Here is a 24,531-nt window from a genome sequence, read left to right as displayed (position 1 = left end):
CCTATTCTGAATGACAAGCTTGGTGAATAGGGGAATCTTGGCTGCATATTTTTTCTGTTCATCACATTGAAGATTTCCTGCTGTTTCTTTCTTGCCTGCCAAGTTTCAGTAGGTAGGTCTGTCACCACTCTGATAGGTGTTCCTTTGTAGGGTAGGGCCCTTTTCTCCCTAGCTGCTTTCTGAATTCTCCCTTTGTCCTTACTTTTTTCCAGTTTCACTATGATATGTCTTGCAGAAGGTCGATTCAAGTTACATCTAAGGGGTGTTCTCTGTGCCTCTTGGATTTCAACATCTGTTTCCTTCCCCAGATTGGGGAAATTCTCTGCTATAATTTGTTCAAGGACTCCTTCAGCGCCTTTCCCTCTCTCTTCCTCTTCTGGAATTCCTATGATACGGATATTATTACATTTGATTGTATCGCTGAGCTCTCAAACTCTCCTTTCGTGTTCCTGTATCAGTTTATCTCTCTTTTTCTCAGCTTCCTCTTTTTCTATAATTGTCTTCTAAATCACTTATTCTCCTTTCTGCTTCTAAGAGCTAGATTTCTGTGAGACTTATATAATGTTCTCTAAAGTCTTTGAAACTCAAGAAGAAGTTAGAGTCTGTTAGAAACATAGAATGAGCCCCAATTGAAAACAGTGATTATACATTTTCCTCTGTATCAAGCTCTGTATCTGGACTCTTGGTTCCTGGCTAAGTAGGATTTGAAGGTGGCTATGACTGAGAAATTTGGAGAACGTGTAGGGGAAAAAAAATAGCCAGCTTGTTATAAGTTCGGGAATACTACATACACCATTGCCCCCAGAAAGCTTCCTCCCAGCTGTTGGCTTCTGAATAAGGCAAAAAACCTAAAAGGGTGTGGCCCTTTGAAATCTGGAATTTGTAGCCCTTTCCATCAGTATTCATTCTGAGCACTAGAAACTACAGTTCCTTGTGATCCTCAGAGGGAATAGGTAAATGTGGGAGGTGAATGTTAATTACTGCAATTTAAAGTCAACTTTCTTTTGAGAACTTTTCAAACAGAATATTCCTTCTTTACTTGGGAAACCTTCCCAAATCTTCATGCAAAAGAAAGGGCTCAAACTGGACAAACAAGGGCAGTCATTCTAAGTTTTCCTGACCCCTCTCTATGCCTGTCTGTGAGCTGTGGGCATCCTTGAATAACACTGTTTGGCACAAACTCAGGGAACTGTTAGACTTTCAACCACACTGTAATGTGTTAGGCCATTTATGATAATACAATGACCAGATTCTTAGTCAGGAGGTACAAGAGACATTAGAAACTCATTTTCCCGGTGTGCGTAGCCCTGAACCTTGTTTCCTCTTGTCTGTTACAAGTGTCCTTGATTTGAATGCATTTGAGAGGCAGAATAAAGCTGAAGGCCTGGGGATGGTTACTGAGGAAGGAACACGTAAGTAACTAATGAATGTGAAGGCCCTTCTCTTCCTGATTTCCATCTTAATTAACTATTGCTGGTTAGAGCCCTGGCTGGTACTGCTTAATCTGCCAGGGCGTGCTCACTTCCAGCAAAGTATTTCCATCAGTATCTTTGATAAAGGCTGGATGTGTCCATAGAGCCAGTCTTAACTAGACATGGTTTATCATAGTCTTTATGGTTTTTCTTACTTTGCATTCTTCTGTTTTTCTCTTATCACCAGTCATTGTTCGTGAGCGTGGTAAGTTTGAGTTTCTGGCCCGAGTTGTCTACCATGTATGCGAGTCCTCTGGGACCTTATTTAGTTGCTGCAGTACAGACACAATTTAGGCTTGGTGGTTGCATGTGAAGCTTAACTCAGCAGTTTGATGCTTAATTAACGAAGTGTCTTCCATCTGCAAAGCATGGGTATGGACTGTGAACCATTACTGCCATTAGCCTTGCTGTTTTCCTTACAAACGCACTGGGGGGCTAAGTACTTCAGCTTTGCTGGTCATTGCATACCGCAGCCTTTGTTCCAGGTTAATCAGGTTTTCCCCCTGCAGTTACAGTTCCCTTTCCAAATGGCTCCGTCACAGGCCGCTTATCGTTTTCGCTGCTGTTTTTGCATCGGAAAGTGTTCTGTGTTGAGAAGCTAAACACATGCTCATCAATATTCTGTTTTCAAGGTGAAAAAGTACTCCAGAATGACGAGTTTACACGAGATCTCTTTAGATTCCTGCAGTTACTTTGTGAAGGACATAACAGTGGTAAGTGGAACAGATTGATTTGTCAAAGGAAAACAACGTTCAGGTGCCAAATTATGATTCAGCTCAGGATGCCACATTTAATAGAACCAGCTGTTGGCTGAAGGACGACAGCTAAGCCATTCCTCAATAAAATAAATTTTAAAAAAACTTACGTAAAATGAACTTTAACTTCAGGGCTGATGTTATTTAGTGCCACGCAGGCTGAGTTGCTTCCAGAAGCATCAGATGGTGAATCTGAACATCCTTCCCTTTCAGTCAAGTCCCTCAGGGCTTATTAAGTCCACTTTCTGGCATGATCAGGGTGGGAGGGCTCAGGGCAAAACTCTGTCCGTCCTGCAGGACCTGCCAGGACCCAGACAGGGTGCCCTTGGAAGGCTGGTCACATAGCACGTCTCTTCTGAATTCAGCCGAGGGGACTTGCCCAGCTCCCTCGGCATCCTGAGAACAGGCTCTGACCCAGCCCTGGTGTTCTCAGACTTCCAGAACTTCCTGCGGACTCAGATGGGCAATACCACCACCGTTAACATCATCATCAGTACCGTGGACTACCTCCTGCGTCTGCAGGTGAGTGGGTCTTGGACAGTGGCATGACTCATGTGCGTCTCCAGAAGCTGAACACAGCTACCGTGTGGTCAGGGAAGGCCCTGGGTACATTCATGCCCCAGTAAGAAAGGTATTATAATTTATGCCCACCCACTTAGGGGAAGTCAAATACCTAAACATGAGTGTTTGAAGAGTGAAATAGGGTGAGATAGCAAGTCATCTATTAAAATGCTGATTTGCTTCAGTTTTGCCAGTGAAAACTTCACCATAGTGCCCTGGAGCCACAATGCATGAATGAAGACAGATTTTTTTTTACTAGGAAACAGGTAAAGATGATGGTGGGGATGAGTCTGCAAGTTCTTCGTGCTTAAGAAGTCACTAGGTCCAACTGTTGGAAGGAAAATCCAAATAATATCAGGAGAACCTACATACCCATAAAAAGATTCTCTTTTCTCTCTGCTGACTCTTCACCCTCGTTCTGCCACTTACGGTTGTGACCTGGAGCAATACATTTAACCTCCCTGTGTTCCAAAATTCTCACCTGTAAAATGGGTAGCATTCATCTCCTAGGGTAGTAAAGATGGAGACGTTCAATGTATGCAGTCAGAGCAGTACGCGGCACTTAACGGTGTCAGCTGCTGTGTCGCCACTATTGTGCCAGTTATTTGGATGATGATCATATTGCCCTTAATGTATATTATTCATTGTGAATAGGTTGTCCTACATCATGGTCACCAATGTCCCGCTGAACACTGTACTCTGTCCCATCTGTTCTTTCTTAGAGGGGTATATGTACTTAAAAGATGCTAGGAGTCAGATAGCTCTGTGCTTTCTCAGAGTTCTGGGTCTCTCATTTTTAAAAAAATTTTTAATGTTTATTTTTGAGAGGGAGAGAAAGAAAGAGAATGTGAGCGGGAGAGGGGCAGAGAGAGAGTGAGACACAGAATCCAAAGCAGGCTCCAGGCTCAGAGCTGTCTGCACCAGCCCAATGCAGGGCATCAACCCATGAACCACAAGATCATGACCTGAGCCAAAGTCCGGTGCTTAATCAACTGAGCCACCCAGGTGGCCCAAGCCCTGGGTTTCTATCTTAATGAAGAGGTCATAGAAATGTAGGATTCTCTTGTATTCTTCCTGAACATTAGGTTTAGCGTCACTGACTGAAGTCTGAGAAATACTAAACTCTATTTGTTTGTTCTTAGGAATCAATCAGTGATTTCTACTGGTATTATTCAGGGAAGGACATCATTGATGAGTCTGGACAGCACAATTTTTCCAAAGCTCTGGCAGTCACGAAACAGATTTTCAATTCCCTTACAGAATACATCCAGGTATGTGCTTCAGAATGCATGCCTGAAAACAACATTTTTAACACTCCCATGTTCTGTAACCCATACCGATTATTTGGGTGCATATATGGACTGTGCATCCAGCCCTAGCACTGACAATATTTATCTACAGTTAGGAGCCAGTTGTGAAAGAGTACTCCAACAGCAGTACCCTCTATGAGAAGCTCTACTTTATGGTCCCTCTCTGAGACCTATTCATAGCGTTGTCATACCCTGCATTTATCTAGCTACATTTTCTTTTCCCTTCTGTACAGAAAATTTCTCATTCAATCTAAAATTTTTCATTTCTAGCCCAAGCGGCCCATCCTAGGTGTTCAGTAAGCATGGAGAATGGAGTGGAGGAGTAATTGATAGAATGAAGGAATAAAGGTATAAGTGGGGTTTTCCTGAGTCTTGAGATTAATTTCTCAGAAATTCACTCCATAGGAAAGGTAATTGAGTGGCACATAAGCTCTGTCCAGTGGCAGGCAAGTCTAGAAGTGAATTTCAAGTTGAATATTTGGATCTTTCAGTGCTTTTTCTCTGTTTACAACAGCCTGTGATCACTGCCTACAGTGGTCTAACAACTGTGAAAATGGATAGAGGGTGTACTCAGGAATAATTTGTTCTGATATCAGTAGCCATATCACAGTCCTCTGGGATATACTGTAAAACCATCTCATAAGCCAACTGGGACACTCCAGTAATATTGCCCTAATAAACTAAATACAAAACTAAGACTAACAACTTGAAAAGTAAGACTTGAAGACAGAGATCAGCTCTTGTTTCACTCAAGGATTTTAAGACCATGGTGAGAGAAATGTAGAAGCAGGTGACTCATCTGAAGGGTCACAGAATGTGAAATACCGGTGAAGGGCATTGAACAGACTTGACAGGCATTTGATTTGCTATCTGTGGAACCCATCCTAATCTTCAGAATTTCCCTTGGAGCACTTAACCCAAAAGGAAAAAAAAAAAACTTATTTTTGGTGAAAGTAACTTTCTTACAACAACTGGTTTTGTTCCAGAAATAATCCAGGGGCTTCCATGGATCAGACAACAAATGTACACAAACAGTAATTTTTTTTTTCAACAAGCTTAGATGGTTTAGGAAGGCAGGCAATATCTCTTGCTCTGCCCTCTCCCCTGGACATTCTGCCAAGGCTTTTCTAGAACTTGAGATGCTACATGTGTTCTTGTGGGAAATTTATTATCAAAGAGTGATTTGGAGATGAGTTAAAGGATAGAAACAGAATAAACTATAAGGAAGAGTTAAGAATGAGAAATGAAGGCAGAATATGATAGAAGAATCTAAGTGTATTTAAAAAAATGTAAAAAGTGACCTCTCTGAAGAGGTGGGGAACAAGGTACTGACCTAAGAAACTTTGGAAATGAATATAGACTGTAAGACCGAAGGCAAAAGGAACTGTACGTAAGCACTTTAGTTGCTAAAGTTTTTCCATGTTAATAAATTCTGTACCCATTCTACATATATAATGGAAGTGAGCAAGTATTAAATGGCAGGAGCCAGGTTTCTCACTGTTGAATGGAAAGTTGCAGATAAGCAAGGAGAAGAAGCTAGAGGACCCCAGTGGAAATGCAGTAGAGTTGGATACATCAGTTTGGTAAGCTTATGCTCAACTTAATATTAGTACAGAGATCAACATTTCTAGATAGATTGTATACACATATCTGCTGCTCTGTGAGCTGAGAGGGCCTTAAAGTAATGACATCGCAGTAGAAGCAAGCACAACTAGCTGGTTTCTAATGGTTTCTAGTACCATTCTCCAGTGAGAGGAACTGGGCTTCTTAGAGAAAGGGCTGGTCCAGGTACTGGGGCAAGAAATCTATTAAGATGAGCCTGGAGGATTCTGTAGAGCAAGGAAATTTAAAAAAAAAAAACGGGGCTATGTCCAAGGGACACAGGAACCAATGGCAGGAGCTCCCAGTGGCCAAAACTGGAAAAATTTGAGTGACAAAATAAATAGAATGATATTGGATTATAGCCCAAAGCATAAAATGAAGATGCGGAGTCCATATTAATGTAAATAAATGATTAAGTATACAAGAAAGAATAGACAAATCTCCCATGTAGAAGACTTCCAAGAAGAATTCCAGAAGTTTATTTTTGTAAGCATTGATTCAATAATGTAAAAATAGAACAGTTATTAACAGAAAATGCAAACTGGTAATGAAGGCCTCCCTCTATGCTTGGCTTTCAGAAAAGTCAGAGGTGATAGTCCATCTAAAGTTTATGTTAATGATATGAAAATCCTAAAGATAGTTGAACATAGGACTCTTATTCACATTTTTTTTTATTTGGTGGCCGTGTGATCATGCATTTTATGTATAGCCTTGACTGAAAACAGTAGGCCTTGCTCTTCAAACTGTGGAAGCCTGGAGTTCCTCAGAACCCCTCTTAGGCCAAGGAGTAGATGAGCGGTAGGTAGGAGGGCTTTTCTGTCCTGGATTTGCCAGAGCTGTTAACTCTTAAATAATGTTCCTCATTGTAGTATTTTATTTGAAGAATGCATTCTGAAGCTAAAACAAAATATCTGAAAACCACTGACTGCACTGTGAAATTCCTAGCAGTTTTTCATAGATAGAGGTTCCCATGATAGGGGGCAAAAAGTAATACCATGGGAAAATACAGACCCAAAAAATACATGCCTTTTGGAAGGCGCTATCTGCTAATAGAAGCAGGTGTCCTATGCGCTTTCTAGGGCAAGTCTCAGAGCGGCTCATGATTCAGTGAAGTAAGGATGCCCTCCTTTCCATAGGGCCCTTGCACTGGGAACCAGCAGAGCCTGGCCCACAGCAGGCTGTGGGATGCAGTGGTCGGCTTCCTCCATGTATTTGCTAACATGCAGATGAAACTCTCTCAGGTACCGTGGCCCTTCCCCGCTGTGTCATTGGTGTGAAATGCTGAATCAGTCCCCACCCTTGGTGTTCCCCTGTGTGGATGTGGCTGCGGCTGCTTGATCAAATGGCTGGAAAAGCCTTGCAGAGTAGATTTCTCTCTCTTAAAACCAAGGACTTCAATGGGAGACAGGAAGGAATGCCTCTGGGGGTGGCGGGGGGTCCCCAGACAGGTTTTGCATGGATGCAGCTTCCTTCCTTATGTCCCACCAACCTGTCCTTTTCATAACTGCCTCAACACTTGCTTTTTATGATGCGAATCCTTTCTGCTTCCTCGTCACTGTTTTGTCAATTTATGACAATCTATCAGCCCTGTCTGGGTCTGTCAAATGTCTGCATGTCTCTGTAATTCATATATCCCTTCTCTCTTACCTTGGCTTCCCCTTCTTCACCGTCTCTGCCTTTCCTTCTCACTCCCCATCTCTCTGGCAAGATGAATCAGAATCGCTCAGAGCATTTATGATGAACAAATAAATGTAGTGTATGTAGTTGTCAATCACCTCTCTCCATGGCAGCCCATGAGGGAGAACTTCAGGATGTGTTTCAGGCTGATTAGAGTAACATTCACAGCATTAATTTAAGTAATGTGTATCTAAAATTTTCAAGGCTGTCACATCTGCCTCCTCTCTTCTGGAATGTGCTGTTTAACCCTTTCATTTTTCCCCTTTTGACTCTGGCCTTATGAAAGGAGAGAGTTCTTGGGAGTGCTGCTAATTCGGCGGTAATACATCCACTCCTTTGTCAGCCCAGCCGGGGCAGTGCAGTGTAGAGGCTCTTGAGACAGGAGCCCAGCCCTCCTACCTCCTCACTGGTGACTTTCAGGAAGTCACTTCCCCTTCCTGGTTTTTGGTTCCATCATGTATGAAATATTGCGAATTACAACAGATGATGTGAGGTCTTTTCCAGCTCTTAATATTCCACGCTTCTGTGATATTCTGTGTATAGCGACGACCCACACCAAAGAGGGGGCAATCCCTCCGACTGAAAGACTAAATAAAGAACTATGTATTTGTGAGAGAGAGAGAGAGAGAGTCTGTACAAGAAGTGTGGCCCAGAATGCATTTTTAAATCCCACCCCGTGATTGCCCACCTCCTGTCTTCCAAGGATTATTTTCCTTCTGTGACATAGAGTTGAAGACAGAGCTACCTTGGCAATGCCCCGTCTGCAGTGCTGAAGTGAAAACCAAACAGACGAGTATCAAAACCATCCAGAGGAATAGCCGCAATTATATAACCTTTTAAGGGACCAGTGGCAGCCAGATCACCACCAACTAGAATCAGGAGACCCTAAATTAACCCAGAAAGAAAGGAGAACCCAGTTGGTGTTTATAACCTCGATACCTTAATTGGATTGCAATAGTATTCCCCCAAAAGCTCACCTGATCATTCTCCAGTATAAAGAACAACATGAACTAGTAGAGATACCTAATGCCTCTTTGGTGGATTGGGTTGTTACGTTGTTTTGGACAACGAGTGGTGTCTCTGCCACATTGTACTAATAAAAGGGAAACTAAAAGAGCTCTACTGGATGAGTCCTGCTGCAGTGAGCCTCCCCATTGCTCCAAACAGTGGATGATAAGACGTCCGCATTCACAATGGACACGACCTTCATCTAGGCTTTCCAGAGCAGGCTCTTCTTGCTCACTGCCCTATACTTTGCTGAGGGATCAGATAGCTCAGGGGTATCTCCTGTTTCTGTTCTAGGATTCCAGTCAGATCGAGCTGCTGAAGGAACTCTTGGATCTCCTTCAGGACATGGTGGTGATGCTTCTGTCCCTCCTGGAAGGTTGGGCTGTTTGGTATAACTAGGCATTCACACAACTGTAATTGGTCTGAGCACTAACCATACTAATCACGCAGATGATCCTTCTGGCAGGTCGCTGATGCCATATGACATTGGTTAGAAAGCCAAATTTTCAGAAACAAACAAACAAAAAAAAATGAGTGAGGGGCACATGGCCTGATGGACAGAGCCTGAAACCGACTCATTTTATATCAATAGGAAAGCCAGAATGAACTGGGGAAAACCTCTAAGCTTTGCTCTTCCCTATCCTCTCCCTCTCCCCATTGCTTTTCAGTACATCTGGCTGCCAGTGTGTATGCCAGCCATCTAGTTGGGCACCCTCCTAGGTCTAAGGGGATAAGAGGGGCACCACTTATCCCTATGTGTCCCCAATAATCTGATAATGAAACCACTTCCCAGGCCCCAGACCAGATAAAAGGCACTGGCGTGGCCATCTCCTTCTTCCCTTTGTTTCTTTCCCCCTTGGCTCCTAGTGGTGTAGTCTTTATGGCTTGCTGCTCCGTTCTACCCATTTCTAAACCATCACGGTCAGAAAAGAGCCGACTGATTGGGCATACAACTCTTCTAAAAGTAGCTGCCTGACCAGTTACATGATGACTTGGATTTATTTATATATTTGTATGTCTTTTTGAACCTGCCTCACAGGGAATGTGGTAAATGGAACTATTGGCAAGCAGATGGTTGACACACTGGTAGAGTCATCTACCAATGTAGAAATGATCTTGAAATTCTTTGACATGTTCTTGAAACTCAAAGACCTGACCAGCTCAGACACCTTCAAAGAATATGACCCAGATGGTAAAGGGATTATCTCCAAAAAAGAATTCCAGAAGGCCATGGAGGGGCAAAAACAGTACACACAGTCAGAGATTGACTTTCTCCTTTCATGTGCAGAAGCTGATGAGAATGATATGTTTAATTACATTGATTTTGTAGACCGGTTTCATGAGCCGGCCAAGGACATAGGGTTTAATGTGGCAGTGCTACTGACAAATCTCTCCGAACACATGCCAAATGATTCTCGCCTTAAGTGTCTATTGGACCCAGCAGAAAGTGTACTAAATTACTTCGAACCCTACCTAGGACGGATTGAGATCATGGGTGGGGCCAAGAAAATTGAGCGTGTTTATTTTGAGATCAGTGAATCCAGTCGAACCCAGTGGGAGAAGCCCCAAGTGAAGGAATCTAAGCGGCAGTTCATCTTTGATGTGGTCAATGAAGGTGGAGAGCAAGAAAAGATGGAACTGTTTGTGAACTTCTGTGAGGATACCATCTTTGAAATGCAGTTAGCATCTCAGATCTCTGAATCTGACTCCACTGACAGGCCGGAAGAGGAGGAAGAGGAAGACGAAGATTCTTCTTACATGTTAGAAATTGAGGGTGAAGAGGAAGATGACAAGTCTTTTGAGTCTGCCTCTGCATTCGCCATGGCCTGTGCCTCAGTGAAGAGAAATGTAGCCAACTTTCTGAAGAAGGCAACGCTGAAGAACCTGAGGAAGCAGTACAGGAAGGTGAAAAAGATGACTGTGAAGGAGCTGGTGAAGGTGTTCTTCTCTTTCTTCTGGATGTTGTTTGTGGGGCTATTCCAGTTGTTCTTCACCATATTGGGAGGAATCTTTCAGATCCTCTGGAACACGGTGTTTGGAGGGGGCCTAGTGGAAGGGGCAAAGAACATCAGAGTGACCAAGATCCTGGGTGACATGCCTGACCCTACCCAGTTTGGTATCCATGACGATGCTGTGGATGCTGAGCGGGCAGAGGTGACTGAGCCAGGTATTACACCGGAACTCATCCACTTCGTCAGGGGTGAGAGAGGAGATGCAGATGGTATGTCAGATCTCTTTGGATTCCGCTCAAAGAAAGAAGGTGGCTTAAAGCACGGGCCTGACGTGGGTTTGGGTGACCTTTCTGAGATTATTGGCAAGGATGAACCACCTACACTAGAGAGTACTGTACGGAAGAAAAGGAAAGCACAGGTAAGCATAAGTTGTTTCTTTCCTCTTTCTTTATGCCCAGAAATAGACTTGCTATCAGTTCTGACACCAATTCCCCAGGAAGACATTGTATAGATACCAGCTCTGCTATATCCTGATCTTTCAGTTTCCATGTGTGGGAAAAGCAAGACTCAGATGGTTGTCTCAGGGTCTAGCTGCTGAGTTCAGTTTACACTGTAGAGTTCAAACCTGATGGGCTTCCGCATCTTTATTAGAAGGCTAGTTCTCATGGCGTACAGGTTCATTCAGTGAATTGAAAGCATAGAAATTGAGTATAGGTTTCCTTCACTACCCAAATTAGAGTGTTCCTATAAAAACCTTTCATAAGCTGAAATGGCATAAAGCAAAGAAAGGTTTATCATTTCATAAAAGCAAAAATCCTTTCTGGGTTTCTTTCACTTAGCATCAACAGGTACTGATGGAGGTCTTTCATAAAAGTGAAGTATAAAGCAAATTTTCAGACAGTGGGAGAAACCTATAAAGCATAAGGAGAGACCTTTCTTGTGAGACAATACTTCTGCATGTCCAAAAGGTCCAGATGATATCATATGATTTAGCACAGCACCATGCTTTTAACATTTTTATTCTTGAGATACACCCACTATCCAATTTGGGCTTTGAGTCACTTGACTAAACTAAGAGAATAACAGTAATTCAGAGCCCTCTTGGTCATGGAAGTTTCTGGGCATTCCCCTCCACTGCAGCATCCAACTCACAGCACCATTCTGGCTTTATAAAGAATGTGGAGAAAAGTATGAACACATCAGAGCCCAAAGACACCATTTATTCATTCATTTCATTAGTATTTATTAAACAGTTAATGTGCGCTTCTCACTGTTTTGGTCTCTGAGAATACAGTGGTGAATGAGAAGTACATTATCCCTGTAATTTAGTGGGGGGGAAAAAGACCTTGTGGAAGTCAGTACAAGAATGAAAAATGTTAGGAAGAAGGAATGCCAGGTAAAGAAAATGTATAGGAGAAAACTCTTACCTAATTTTGGAGAGTCGGGGTTAGGCCTTAATTAATTAATATTAATAAACATTAATATTAACATTATTTACCTTGGTTTGCTCCTTGATGTAGCCCCAGGTCCCAAACAGAGTTTGATACATAATAGAGACTCATTCATGGCTTATTGCATGCCAGGTTGTATTCTTAGTATATGGGTATCCATTGGTTAATAAGAGAAACATTTTTTCTTTAAAACAGCTTAACTTCTAGTGGAAGAAGACAATGAATCAATAATATAATTATTATTTGTGACACATGCTGAAAGATAGGAACAAAGCCATGTGTTATAAAGTGAATGTGGGCCCTGGTATGAACAGGATGGCCAAGGAGACTTCTGAAACGATGTCACCTGAACCAAGTCCTGAAGGATGACAGGCACAGGAGAGACCAGGGTAGTCCTACTTTAAGCAGAGGATGTGGCTTGCACAAAGGCCCTGGTGCAGGGAAGGATTTGGAATATGCCAGGGAAGAAAATGAGGTCCAGCTGCTTGAGTGTAGGAAGTAACAAGTCAAATCGTACAAGACAAGGATGGAGATAAAGGCCATGATCACATGGGCCTTGTAGGCCTCAGTGAGGAGCTTCAATTTTAGTCCAAGTGCAGTGGTCACCAGTCAGAGGGAGTGGGGTGGTGGTTAAGAGGACTGAAAACAAGTGGTGGTTTCCTGACTAAAACCTGACAACAGGTGGTTTTCCTGACTGAAAACAAGTCAGGAATTCTGTCTGGTGGAAGTGGCTTCTGGACTGGACCTGGTGTGATCTGCGTCCATCTCTCCCTGACCACGTGGGGCAGGAGGACCAGCGCCATGGGCTCCTAGCACAGGTTTTCTCTCTGAGTTGAATGATAACGGGACAACTGAGTTGTTACATTTGAAATCTTTGTGGTGGCGTTTCTCCAGAGTACCTTGGTATATAACAGGACACTTCCATCCCGTGATCCTGAGGAAAGGAGAGGCATTCTGGAGAGAGAAACCCATGAGGACTTGTGACCAAGGAGATGAAAGTGGGCAAGGCCACATATGGCTCATTATCGTGATCTCTTTAATTTGAGGAAAACAGAACTGATTGTTGTTTTTGTCTAGGCAGCAGAGATGAAAGCTGTACATGAAGCAGAAGGAAGAGGGGAGCCTGAGAAGACAGAGTAAGTTCTCAGTGGCTTCATCAACTTGCAGCGCCCCAGCACACAGTGCTTGTAGCATCTGCTGTTCTGTTGCAATGGTAGATAGAAAACTTAATTTCTCTTAATGCAAGAAGCAGATATTGTACAAGCCCTGGACACACTTCTTTTTACCCCAGCTCTACAATAAACACATCTTGTTAACTTTGTCATTGCACTAGTAGATCAGAATTTCACCATCAGGCCAAACAAATTATCGAATACCCACACTTAGCAACTTAGTATAATGGCAATGGTGGTGATACTTAACATACTGAATACATATTACACGCCAGAGTCTGTGCTAAGGTCTCCCATATAGTATCTCACTTAATTCTTACCACAAGCTTAGAAGACAGGTACTGCTACTAATTCCAGCAGTCTTAGAAAATAAAGGACTCAGGGCACCTGGGTAGCTCAGTCAGTTAAGCATCCGATATCAGCTCAGGTCATGATCTTGCAGTCCATGAGTTCAAGCCCTGCATCAGGCTCTGTGCTGACAGCTCAAAGCCTGGAGCCTGCTTTGGATTCTGTGACTCCCTCTGTCTCTGCCCCTCCTCCCCTCATGCTCTGTCTCTCTCTCTCTCTCAAAAATAAACAAATGTTAAAAAAAAAAAAAGACAACTTTTCTGAAGAGAAAAAAATTAGCTGAATTTAAGAAGACAACTACGAACATATTTACAACTGACACATGCCTGTGATTGTGGCTCATCAGAGAGAGCACCACTCATTAAATGCAGAGTTGATATCTGGGCACTGTGGGATGATATAGACTTGAGGTTCCCACCCTCAAGGAGTGATTACAAGATTTCTCTTTAATGCCGTCTCCCTCTCTGGGCCAGGCCTCCTGCTGCCTTCCGTCCTGAGTGGGCTTCTCATTCCTACAGCATGGAAGATGGGGAGAAGGAAGGTATGGCCAAAGAGGAAGACCAAGCCGACGCCCTGTGGGCAGAAGTGACAAAGAAGAGGAAGCGGCGACGGGGCCAGAAAGTCGAGAAGCCTGAAGCCTTCATGGCTAATTTCTTCAAAGGGCTGGAAATCTATCAGACCAAGTTACTGGTAAGCACCCTAGCCTGGCCCCACTCCCAATGTGGACCTCAGACGAGTGGCTGCTGATTCTGTTTCACTATTTGGTTAGTTATGCTTCCCTGTCTTTCTCATTCCTCGTCCTCTCCTCTTACTCATCTGTCTGCTCCTTTTGTGTTGGAGGAAAAGGGAGAGAGGGTAACCTGGGCCCAATCCTCCAGCCCTGGATGCCCTGTGCTCTCTGCAGGTGAGCACTCACAACCTGTGTGTTACGTGCCCACTTAGCCTATCAGAGTCCAGAGCTCAGAAATAGCTGGATCGTTTGGGACGCAGAAAAAACACTCTCATGTTAGAGTCTCCTGTTACTCCCCAGAAGCTTTGTTATTCCACATGCAGTCAGCCCTCAGCATAGCTTGTGAGGCCCTTTCTCTGACAAACTGCCCACTGAGGTACAGCTACTGATGGTCAGAACAACACCTCCCCCCAACCCCATTGGTGAGAGCCCCCTTCAAAGGGAGATTGAGAGCTTTTCCCAAGCTGCTGCCTTTCCAGTCGTCAAGTGCTGATTTTTCTAGGGAAGATGGCAATGGGAATGCCTTCGCTATGAACTTCATCCTGCTCTTCTACAGAATGATACTGGATTCAAGGGTTATTTGCTAAATATACTATATACTTGACAGGGAGAGGCAAAGGCTCTGTGATTTGCAAGGGGACAAAGGTCACAGACTGGCCACATCCAGGGTGGGAGCTACAGGGCTCTTCTCTGGACCTAGAATACTCATCATTTCTAAATAGACTAGTGTGCATGGAGCACACATGCGCGCTGGCTCACGCATACACACCACACACGCATGCACCCTAACAGCAGCATTTCAGTCCTCTGCTAGTGACATGTTTAGATTTTGATTCCCCAAGAGGTAAACCAGAGCAGGGCAACTTTGAGCATTATTCGTGAGTCATTTTTTTTAATCATCATCTCTGGCTCCTCCCCAAATAAGTCATAAGAAGTCTAGCATGGTCTTAGAAGAGTGCTTACCAAGGAGTAGGGCCAGTCCTGTGTAAATTTCTAACCAGAGAGAGTCTCCTGTTGGAAGGAAGGAAGGTCTCTTTTCCTTCCAGAACTCTTATACTTCTGCCTGTCCTTTCCTTTTCAGCATTACCTGGCCAGGAATTTCTACAACCTGAGGTTCCTCGCTCTGTTCGTAGCCTTCGCTATCAACTTCATCCTGCTCTTCTACAAGGTGATACTGCATTCAGGGGTTATTTGCTAAATATACAATGTACTTTTAAAAAATCAGAATAGGACTTATGCCCTTAATTAGAGCAGAAATTCTAAAATCTAGGGGAAATCTCTAAGTCATTGGCTTCTGAAAAGGACATGGTGTTTAGCATTTGGAAGAATGGAGACACTGGCTGCAAGGAAGGACAGTTAGGGCACGGTTTCCATAGTTCAGGCTTGTTCTGGGCATTACTTAATAAATTGTCCAAATATTTGTTGGGTACCTACTATATTCTACACCCTATATTAGGCACTATAATGCATTTTAAAATGAATAGTAAATATAGTTTTTTGCCTTAAAGGATAAGGTAAAAGAAAGCCATTATAGTTGGTCCATATGTTAGAACTATTATGAAGGAAGAATTAGCAGTAGTTGATTTGGGGATATGGGAAAAGAGACTAATCAGGATGAATAAAGATTTTGAACATTGCTAAGTGGGTCTTGTAGACCATAGGCACATAATAAGTGTTAATGGAAGGAACAAATGAATGATAGGTCCTGGATTCTTGGCATAGGCTTTAACTGGCTATTCTAATTTTTACCTCTCTCCCTCCCTATCTAAAACCACCAATCAATTTTTTTTATAAAACTTGCTTTTTAAAATATTTTTAATGTTTTATTTATTTCTGAGAGAGAGAGACCGTGAGTAGGGGAGGGTCAAGAGAGACAGAGAGAGAGAGGTACATAATCTGAAACAGTCTTCAGGCTCTGAGGTAGCTGGCAGCACAGAGCCAAATGTGGGGCTCGAACCCACAAACTGTGAGATCATGGCCTAAGCCGAAGTCAGATGCTCAACCTACTGAGCCACCCAGGTGCCCCAAAACTTGCTTTTATCTACATCAACCTGCCACTAGATTGAACTAATAATGGCTTTCCTTTGTCTGTGGTTGAGCACTTTGCCTGTAGAGGAGAAATAGAAGTCTGTAGAGAAGTGTGTAGCAAAGGTTGGCTTTAAACATACTGAAGTTGAAGTGACTGCAGACAGTCATCCAGGTGAAGATAGCCAGCAGGCAACGGAAATGCAAGTGGAAAGCCTCACAGGTGTACATTAGGGAACCATCTGTGTAAGAATGGCAATTGAAGGCATAAATGTCAAAACCATCTACAACAGAATGGAAAATGTCGAACATGTGTGAGCAAACATGCATGCACTTGTGTGTGTGCATGTTTGTGTCTTCACCTCCTCCCAGGCTGTGGCATTTCAGAAATTACTTCATAGGGATTATAGCATATGTAGTAAAGCTTTCCTGTTCTTTTTTAAAGTAGGTTCCACATTGGGCTTGGAGCCTAATGCGGGGCTTGAACTCACAACCCTGAGCTCAAGACCTGAGATCAAGAGTTGGGCATTTAACCTACTGAGCCACCCAGACACCTCAGCTTTCATAATTTTTAAATTTTTTGTGTTTCAAGAGATAGAATTGTCTCTCAAAATTTTTCTTTGTAGTTATTAGAGACATCGAGATTCCTAGGAATAAGTTACCTAAAAAGAACCTCATTCACTCAGCAGATACTGCTCCATTAGTACTACGGGTATAGCATATGCTAGCAATCTACAAAATGGGGGGAGAACCCAATAGCAGACGTGCTTTCTGATGTTTGTAAGAAAGTGTGTGTCTTGGGCCAGGTCACTGAAGAACCTTTAGAAGAAGAGACAGAGGATGTTGCAAACCTGTGGAATTCCTTTAATGATGAGGAAGAGGAAGAAGCGATGGTGTTCTTTGTCCTACAGGAAAGCACTGGGTATATGGCGCCAGCACTGCGGGCCTTGGCCGTCATCCACACCATCATCTCATTAGTCTGTGTGGTGGGCTATTACTGCCTGAAGGTGAGTTGCCGGCCATTCTGACCCTAATCTGACTCCTTGGGGAAAATATATCATTGTGAACCCAGCGAGCCCTTTATTCTCCAGGACTTTGCTCATAGCCTGAGGTTCAGGGAGCAGTGGCAGTGCCATCACTGGGGAGCTGGTTAGAACTGCAGAATCTTGCCCCACCCCTGGCCTTTTAGGTCAGAATCTACAACTCAACATGCTCCACCCCTGGGTGATCTGTATTCTTACCCTACTGTGAGAAGCCTTACTCTGGGAGTCCCTTTTCAGATACTTCCTGTTGAATTTCAGAGGATTAGAATCATCACGCTAAGTGACACATGGAGCTAGTAATGAGAACTGCTTCTGATCTTTGAACTTAGGTTGGAATTTTTATTAAATGCTTTTCACCTTTCAAAATTTATTGGGTTTTAACTACTTTAGATGTCAGATGTGAACTTACTGATAAACTGAGCTATCCAGTGCTGTGTAACAAATTGTCCTGAGAACTTAGTCATTTAAAATGACAGTCATTTTTTCTCTCTGATTCTATGGCTTGACTGGGCACATCTGAGCAATCCCTCTGCTCTGTGTGAAGGCAGCCGTGTCAGCAACCATCCTTCAGCTCAGCTGGGCTGGACTGTCCATGATGGCACACTCTCATACCTGGAATGTTGGCCAGGGAAGAGCTGGAAGGCTGGGCTCAGCTGGGCCAGCTGGACCTCTCTTTCCATGTAGACTTAGAGCATTCCTCCTTCCATGTTGCCTCTCCATATGCTCTTTCCAGCAAANGCGGGGGGGGGGGGAGGCTGGGGTCCAAAGGAAAAAAAAAGCACAGTAATGGAAGCTGCTAGCCTTTCTTAAAGTTTAGGCCTAGAACTTGCACAGTATCACTTTACTGCCTTCTGGTGGTTACAGCAAGTCACAGGGTCAGCCCAGATTCATTGTTGGACAGGAGACGAATGGGAACCACACAAGGGCATGAATACCACGATACATAGTTCATGGGGGCCATCTTCAGACACTACTATAGTTATATGAATCTTCATATATTTATGTGAATCATTTTCGGTTTTCTAAGTCTGGTTCTGTTTCTACTCTACCCCATCCTTTTTCTCATTACATTTTTTTTTCTTAAGTAGGAAGTCTCCGTGGCCATACACTAATCCATCTTTTCCGTGGGAAGAGTCTGAAACATAGATTCCTATCTTTGTGGCCCTCCCTTCCCCCCGTGAACTGTAGTATCATGAGGGAAGTTGAGCTACCCTGCTGGGGAGCCCACTTGCTCTAACGCATGCTAAGGACTCATTTGTAATGATGAGAGCACAGATTCTGAGCTATGCTGCCTGCGTGGGACTCACAGTTCTGCCACTTAACCTCACCATTCCTGTTTCCTCATCACAAATGAGTGTTAATAACACCAACCCGTGAATGTAGCTGGGAGTATTAAATGAATTAAAAGGTATAGAGGGACTCAGAACACAAACATAATAACCACTGGAGTGTGTTCGTAGTTACCTTAGTTGACCATGCTAGAGCTCAGCTTGTTGGATTCAGTGCAGATACACCAGTGACGTAGAGGAAACAAAAAAGAAACACTATCTAGGGAATAAAGATATGGAAGTCCTACTTACAAGGATATACAAATCTTTAGAAGATTGAAGGGAGGGAGGAATGCTTCGAATTCCAGGGATGAGTACTGCTCTAAAACGTGGTGGGATTATGATTGTGATTATGATTGTTATTATTATTCAGAGCCATTTCAAAATATAGCAGGTATTAGTCAGCGTACCTTTATCTTTGCTTTCCCTCCCACATTATCCATTAACTAGCAATGATCATTGATTCCTCACAGGGTGCAATGCCTATTATTAGCCTTTGCCACCTTCCTGTCATTAGTCTTTTCTGTCCTTGGTGGTGTTTTGTCATTTTAAAAAATAAAAAGGGCAAGAAGTAAGTCTTTACAAATCATTATCTAAATTTTCTTTTTTTCTCTTGGAAATAAAGGAATAGCATGGGGCATACATGGATATCATGAGCTTTGAGGAAGTGTTATTGGAAAAAACCGTTTGGAGACCAAGGCCTAAGGGATGTTGCCAAGTAACCATGGCTTTCCAGCTGACTGAGAAGTCCTGGCTCTGTCTGCATTAAGCTCGCCTGGCTCCAGAAGCTACCCTGCTGGGGAGTCCACTTGCTCTAACTGGCTATTCTGACTTCTCATTTCCTAGGAGTTCAGTAGCATCCTCTGACCTCAGTAACACTGTCCCTCATTTGAACTATTGTGTGTCTGGTGATGGTTGAAGCAAGTAGATTACTTTCCCCTCCTTCTCTCTACTTTCCTTGTGGTAGGTCACCATAGCCATACCACCATCTCTAGGCTAAAATCAAACTTCCAGCTGTAAGAGAACAGGGAGTGATAATAAGGAACCAGTAAGTGTGCTCCTCTCAAGAAGAAAACTTCAATACCTAAAGACTGTACACAGCCCAGTGAATCCTCTCGTCCCTGCTATCATGTTTCATCAACACCATGTTTCATTAACCAAATGTCCGTGCCATGAGATGAAAATGGCCCTAGCCATTGAAGGGCTGGAACATTCCATGGTATTCTCTGGCTGAGCAATCCATTCTAGAATAGTTCATTTTCTTTCTAAGCGTTGGTTCAACTCCAGCCTAGGAGTCCTAGGGTACCAAACTCATTTGGCCCAGGGACTGGTCTAAATATGGCCTTTTCCCCAGACAGAATGGGTCAAGGAGTCCAGTTTGTATTACTATCAGCTATTTAACCCAAACCCTAAAGGGTGGCCCAGATGAGATCAGCTTTTTGGAGAAGGAAACCTACTAGCCAAAGGAGTGAGAAGATATTTCTTTGACTTTGGACCCATAACTAGGCACCCTGAGAATCCTATTACAAAGAGATGACAGCCCCAGGCCTGCCTGGCTGGCTCAGTTGGTACAGCATGAGATTCTTGATCTCAGAGTCGTGAGTTTGAGCCCCAGTTTGGGTGTAGAGATTACTAAAAAACAAATAAATTTATTAAATAAAAGAGATTACTGGTCCCTTATGTTGGAAAGGCTAATTTGTGAGAAATGCTTGGGAGAGGGTGCTTTAATCAGAAAGCCTGCTTTGAGTAACCAGTGTCTTCCCACTCCTAGGTCCCTTTGGTGGTATTCAAAAGAGAAAAAGAAATTGCCAGGAAGCTGGAGTTCGATGGCCTGTATATCACTGAACAGCCATCTGAAGATGACATCAAGGGGCAGTGGGACCGCTTGGTAATCAACACACCGTAAGTGTCCCCTCACCTCCGTCCCAAAAAGCAAAAGGAGTTTGTACTGTAAATAGGATGGCCTGTTGTTAACCAGCTTTGGAGACTGGTTAATATAAGCCTTTTTTGTTGTTGTTGTTGTTTCTAGGACTTGTTTTCTCTACTGGCTTCCTAGTAAAATAGCCTTTGCCCCTCAAACACTTGTATTGTATCCCTATGCATTTAACAGGGGACTGGAGGCTGTCAGGGAGTGATGAACTTACTTAACTAAGACCAGATGGTCCAGTTCAGTAATATGGAGCTTTCATGTTCGAGTCATACAGAATGCTTCCCTGGCCCAGGAGTTCCAAGATCATCTGTTCCGTTTCTTCAGAGCACCCATATGGCACAGCAGACCTATGACAGCACCACTCTGAAGGTGTCTCAGAAAAGTAGTCTGGATAGTATTAGAGCTCCTTCCATTGTCATTTGATAGGCAGGTCCTTGGGCAGTTAAAAGAGGACCATCGGAGAGTGCATGGGTGGCTCAGTCGGTTAAGTGTCTGACTCTAGATTTCGGCTCAGGTCATGATCCCAGGGTCGTGGGATGAAGCCCCATGTCAGCACTCCCACACTGAGCGTGGAGCCTGCTTAGGATTCTCTCTCTCCTTGTGTCTCTCTCTAAAATAATTTTAAGTCTGGATGGGGGTGCTACCACCTGTGGCGTTAAGCCTGTCTTGGTGCATGTGTATGTAATTAGTACCGTGATGGGAAAGACCATTGATTCTACAGGCAGAAGCGGGCCACCAGGTCAGCTCTGTCACTTAGCTCCCTGTGAAAGGGGAAGATAAGGAAGCCTTTTAAGCCATGATTTCCTCCTCATTAAGAGAGGCATGAGAATACCTACCACCACCTGAGTCTGGCAGGATCAATGAGTGTACGACACATGATGTGTTGGTATAGGGCACCTGGCACGTGGTAAGCATCAAGCTGTTCGTCATTCCCTTTCCCTACCCGTTCAAAAAATGGCTGCCATCATAGCGAAGGTAATGCCAGTGTGTTCACAACTGGGAAAAGAGAGTTTCAAGAGAAAATAAAGTGCTGAAGGAAAAGAGATACAGGGCTGTGTTTATAAACAGAGGTGACTGTGCTGAAACCCTTAGCTGTGCCAATTAAAATATGCATGACTGCAAACAGCAACTCTGACTCCAGGGAAAAGAAAATTTCTCCTTATCCAAAGAGGGTCAGGCAAACTGAGGGAGGCAGCTCTGTAAAGGCCCAGCTGAGCTTTTTAAAATAGTCTCTAGAAAGGGGAAGAAAAAAAGTGAGCATGCAAAGCAAAAGCCTGTTCCCCATTCCATGCCCTTGCCAATCGGCTCGAATAAAGAAAAAAAAAAGGGAAAAGTACAAAGCCTGATTGCTGACCCGTTGTCATCACATTACAGAAATTTTGTATACTGTTAAATAATGTGATTCTTTGGTCAGCTTTCTGCAATTAATAATGCTTGTATATGTGACACAGGTGATTTGGCTTAAAAGTCCCAGTAAAAAGGCCAGTTCAGATTCTAGAACTGGATCTAAGGAGATAATAAGACAATACATTAAAACGTCCCAACAAGGGTATTTGTTGATTTGTTTTTTAATTTGAAGTGGCTTAAATGCCCTTGAGTAGAGAAGTGAGTAAATAGCTATTTTTAAATTTTTAGATGAATCTTTTTTTCTACAGTAATGGCATCATAATACATGTAACCTATTTTTTACAGTTAACTATATGTCAGAGAGCTATCTTATTTTTATGTTGTTAAATATACATATAAGAAAACATAAAATGTATATTTAAAGTATAATAATGAACTACAAGCTTTAAAAAAGGGAACACTGGTGACAGCTTCAAAGTCCTGGGCGTTCTCGCTGCTCATATCCTCCACCACCCCCACCTAACTACTCTCCTGGCTTCAGTGATAGTCATTCTTTAGCTTTAGTATATATTTTACCTGTTAGGTATGTGTCCGTAGAACCATTGTTTCGTGTCAGCTGTTTTTGAACTTTATGTAAATGGAATGATGCTGTATGCATTTTCTGTCATTTAAATCTGTCATTCAGCAGTGCATCTGGGAGCTCACCCAGGTCGATGTGTGTCGCCATAGTTTGGTCATTTTCAATACTGTAACATTTTCCATTATATAAGTACTTATCATGTATATATCATGTATGTATACATTTTCCTGGCAGTGGGTACTTCAACTGTTTCTAGTTTCTGACTCTTATAAACAGGGGGACAATGAATACTTTTATACCTGATGCTCAAGTAAAAGAGCTTCTCTAGGGTAGATGTCAAGAAAGGGATTTGCCGAATAGTAAGGTATGCAAGTGTTTGCCTTGATTAACATTCCAACCAGCACTGGAGGAGAGTTCCTGCTTCTCTGCCTTTTTGCCACACTTGTTAAGATACTCAGATAATTTTGCCAATTCAGTAGGTGTGTCATAGCATCTCACCATGCATTTTTTTTAATTTCTAAAGAGGTTGAGCATCTTAAATTATTTTCTGACCATTCTATATAGAAGTAGCATTTATTTATGCATTTCCCTTCTGAAGTCCATGTTGTCTACCTCACGCTTCAAGTAAAGGATAGTATCAAGTAAAACTATGTTTTCTGCCTTCAAGATGCTTACATACCTAGTCAGGGGACAGGAATACTCAGACCACGGTAAGATCATATCTTTCAAATGGTCTTGCCTGGAACCTTCAGTCCACAGACCTGTGGCATCCGTTGTGGGATTGTCCACTTAGGACAAAATGTGACCAAGGCCGAGGTGTACATTAAGACCATTTGTATAAAGGATTTAAGAGAAAGGGGATATGAGTGTGGATAGAGGAAGCCCGGATTGATTTTTATTTGCTTATTTTAGGCTCTGAATGTAATGCATGAAAAAAATCAAGTAGAAAAATGTACAAAGAAGAAATAATCACTTCCATTCCTCCAGAGACAAAATCTATTACCAGTTCACTTTGTAAACCTAGGATCTGTTTTTGCTTTTAAGTGGCATTTGGATGTTTGAAACAAAGAAATTGGTTTAGTTTCCCCCTTCCCCCTCTCCCCAAAAAGCAAAAAATAAAATAAAATAAAACATAAGATAAATTGTCAGCCTGTTGTGGGAGAAGCGGCATTTGATCAGGTTTCTTCTTCTGAGAGGCCCATGAATAGAGGGATGTCCTCACTTTCTTAGCACCAGCTTGGGTGGTCTTCATAAAATAAGAGACTGTTGTGTTCCAGAGGCAATAAGAGTGACTCAAACTAAGGAAAACAGAAGTAAGAATGCCTGCACCAAGGGTCAGAGGTTCCTTGGCTGCAATCTAGACTCACAGTGAACTCTCCCAGGAAAGATCGGTTTCATTATGGAAAGGAGAAAAGTAGCTTAAATGGTTTTGGTCAAGCTACCCCAAAATGACAGTCCTGCCTTAATTTGAACAATGACAATTTGCAGGGGAGCTGGTATGAGTTACAGGGCTCTGGGTGGAAATTTCCTCTGAGGGGTTAGGAGTAGTATGGTAGAGGGGACCTCGTCCAAAAGACAAGAGGGGTCTAATTCCCTGAGAAAAGCAGACCCCACGGGGCTACATGGGAATGGAGAATAGAGTGGATGAGCAGTGCTCTGGTTAAGAAAAACCCCACACACAGGAACAAAAGATGATTCCATACTGGAAACTTCATAAAGTTAGGGACCTTCTCTACACTTTCCACCACTCTATCTCTATCATCTACCCCAGGTACCCACATAAAGTTAGATACTCAGTCAATGAAGGTTGAATGCGTGTGTTTTCCTATAGACTTTTGTTTCTAGTTATACGGGGATCAGGAAACATAGAACTGTTTCTGTCTAGTCTACTGTGACAATGTCTGGCTTTTTACCATAATTTCCAAGTAGAAAATGCAGAGTGGCTCTCCAGTATTCCAGAAGTCATCACAAAGAAGCAAAACCATAAATCACACCTGTGGCCACTCTGACCTTCAATCAGTCTGAATTCTTGAATAAGCCGGACAAAACCCAAGGAGATCCTAGATCCAGACACAGATGGCAAAGCTTCTTGATGTGCTTGCCTTGATGTTAAGAATCTCCCTTTTTTGTTTTTCAGATCTTTTCCTAATAACTACTGGGACAAGTTTGTAAAGAGAAAGGTAGGCCTTGTCAGCTGGGAGTGGGGATGGGGCGGGGGGCTGGGGTGCCGGGGTGAGGGC

The 24,531-nt window shown here is 43.0% G+C and overlaps 1 protein-coding gene across 1 annotated transcript in view; it reads left to right on the top strand.

Moving 5' to 3' along the window:
* The window catches only part of RYR3 (ryanodine receptor 3), a 373,605-nt gene that overhangs the window by 335,929 nt on the left and 13,145 nt on the right, over positions 1-24,531 (top strand). The window contains exons 82-95 of the mRNA XM_077771636.1: positions 1,339-1,412; positions 1,660-1,677; positions 2,105-2,185; positions 2,661-2,749; positions 3,931-4,059; positions 6,837-6,941; positions 8,680-8,761; positions 9,425-10,755; positions 12,866-12,924; positions 13,827-13,998; positions 15,120-15,206; positions 16,870-17,070; positions 20,206-20,336; positions 24,429-24,471. Of these exons, the coding sequence (XP_077627762.1) occupies positions 1,339-1,412; positions 1,660-1,677; positions 2,105-2,185; positions 2,661-2,749; positions 3,931-4,059; positions 6,837-6,941; positions 8,680-8,761; positions 9,425-10,755; positions 12,866-12,924; positions 13,827-13,998; positions 15,120-15,206; positions 16,870-17,070; positions 20,206-20,336; positions 24,429-24,471 (2,602 nt within the window). The remainder of the gene's footprint in view (positions 1-1,338; positions 1,413-1,659; positions 1,678-2,104; positions 2,186-2,660; positions 2,750-3,930; positions 4,060-6,836; positions 6,942-8,679; positions 8,762-9,424; positions 10,756-12,865; positions 12,925-13,826; positions 13,999-15,119; positions 15,207-16,869; positions 17,071-20,205; positions 20,337-24,428; positions 24,472-24,531) is intronic.

This window comes from Crocuta crocuta, unplaced genomic scaffold, assembly GCF_008692635.1.
Source record: "Crocuta crocuta isolate KB4526 unplaced genomic scaffold, BGI_CrCroc_1.0 scaffold156, whole genome shotgun sequence".
In the NCBI taxonomy this organism is placed as follows: domain Eukaryota; kingdom Metazoa; phylum Chordata; class Mammalia; order Carnivora; family Hyaenidae; genus Crocuta; species Crocuta crocuta.
Note: the sequence above shows the minus strand (reverse complement) of the source record. Positions and strands in the feature narration are given on the sequence as shown.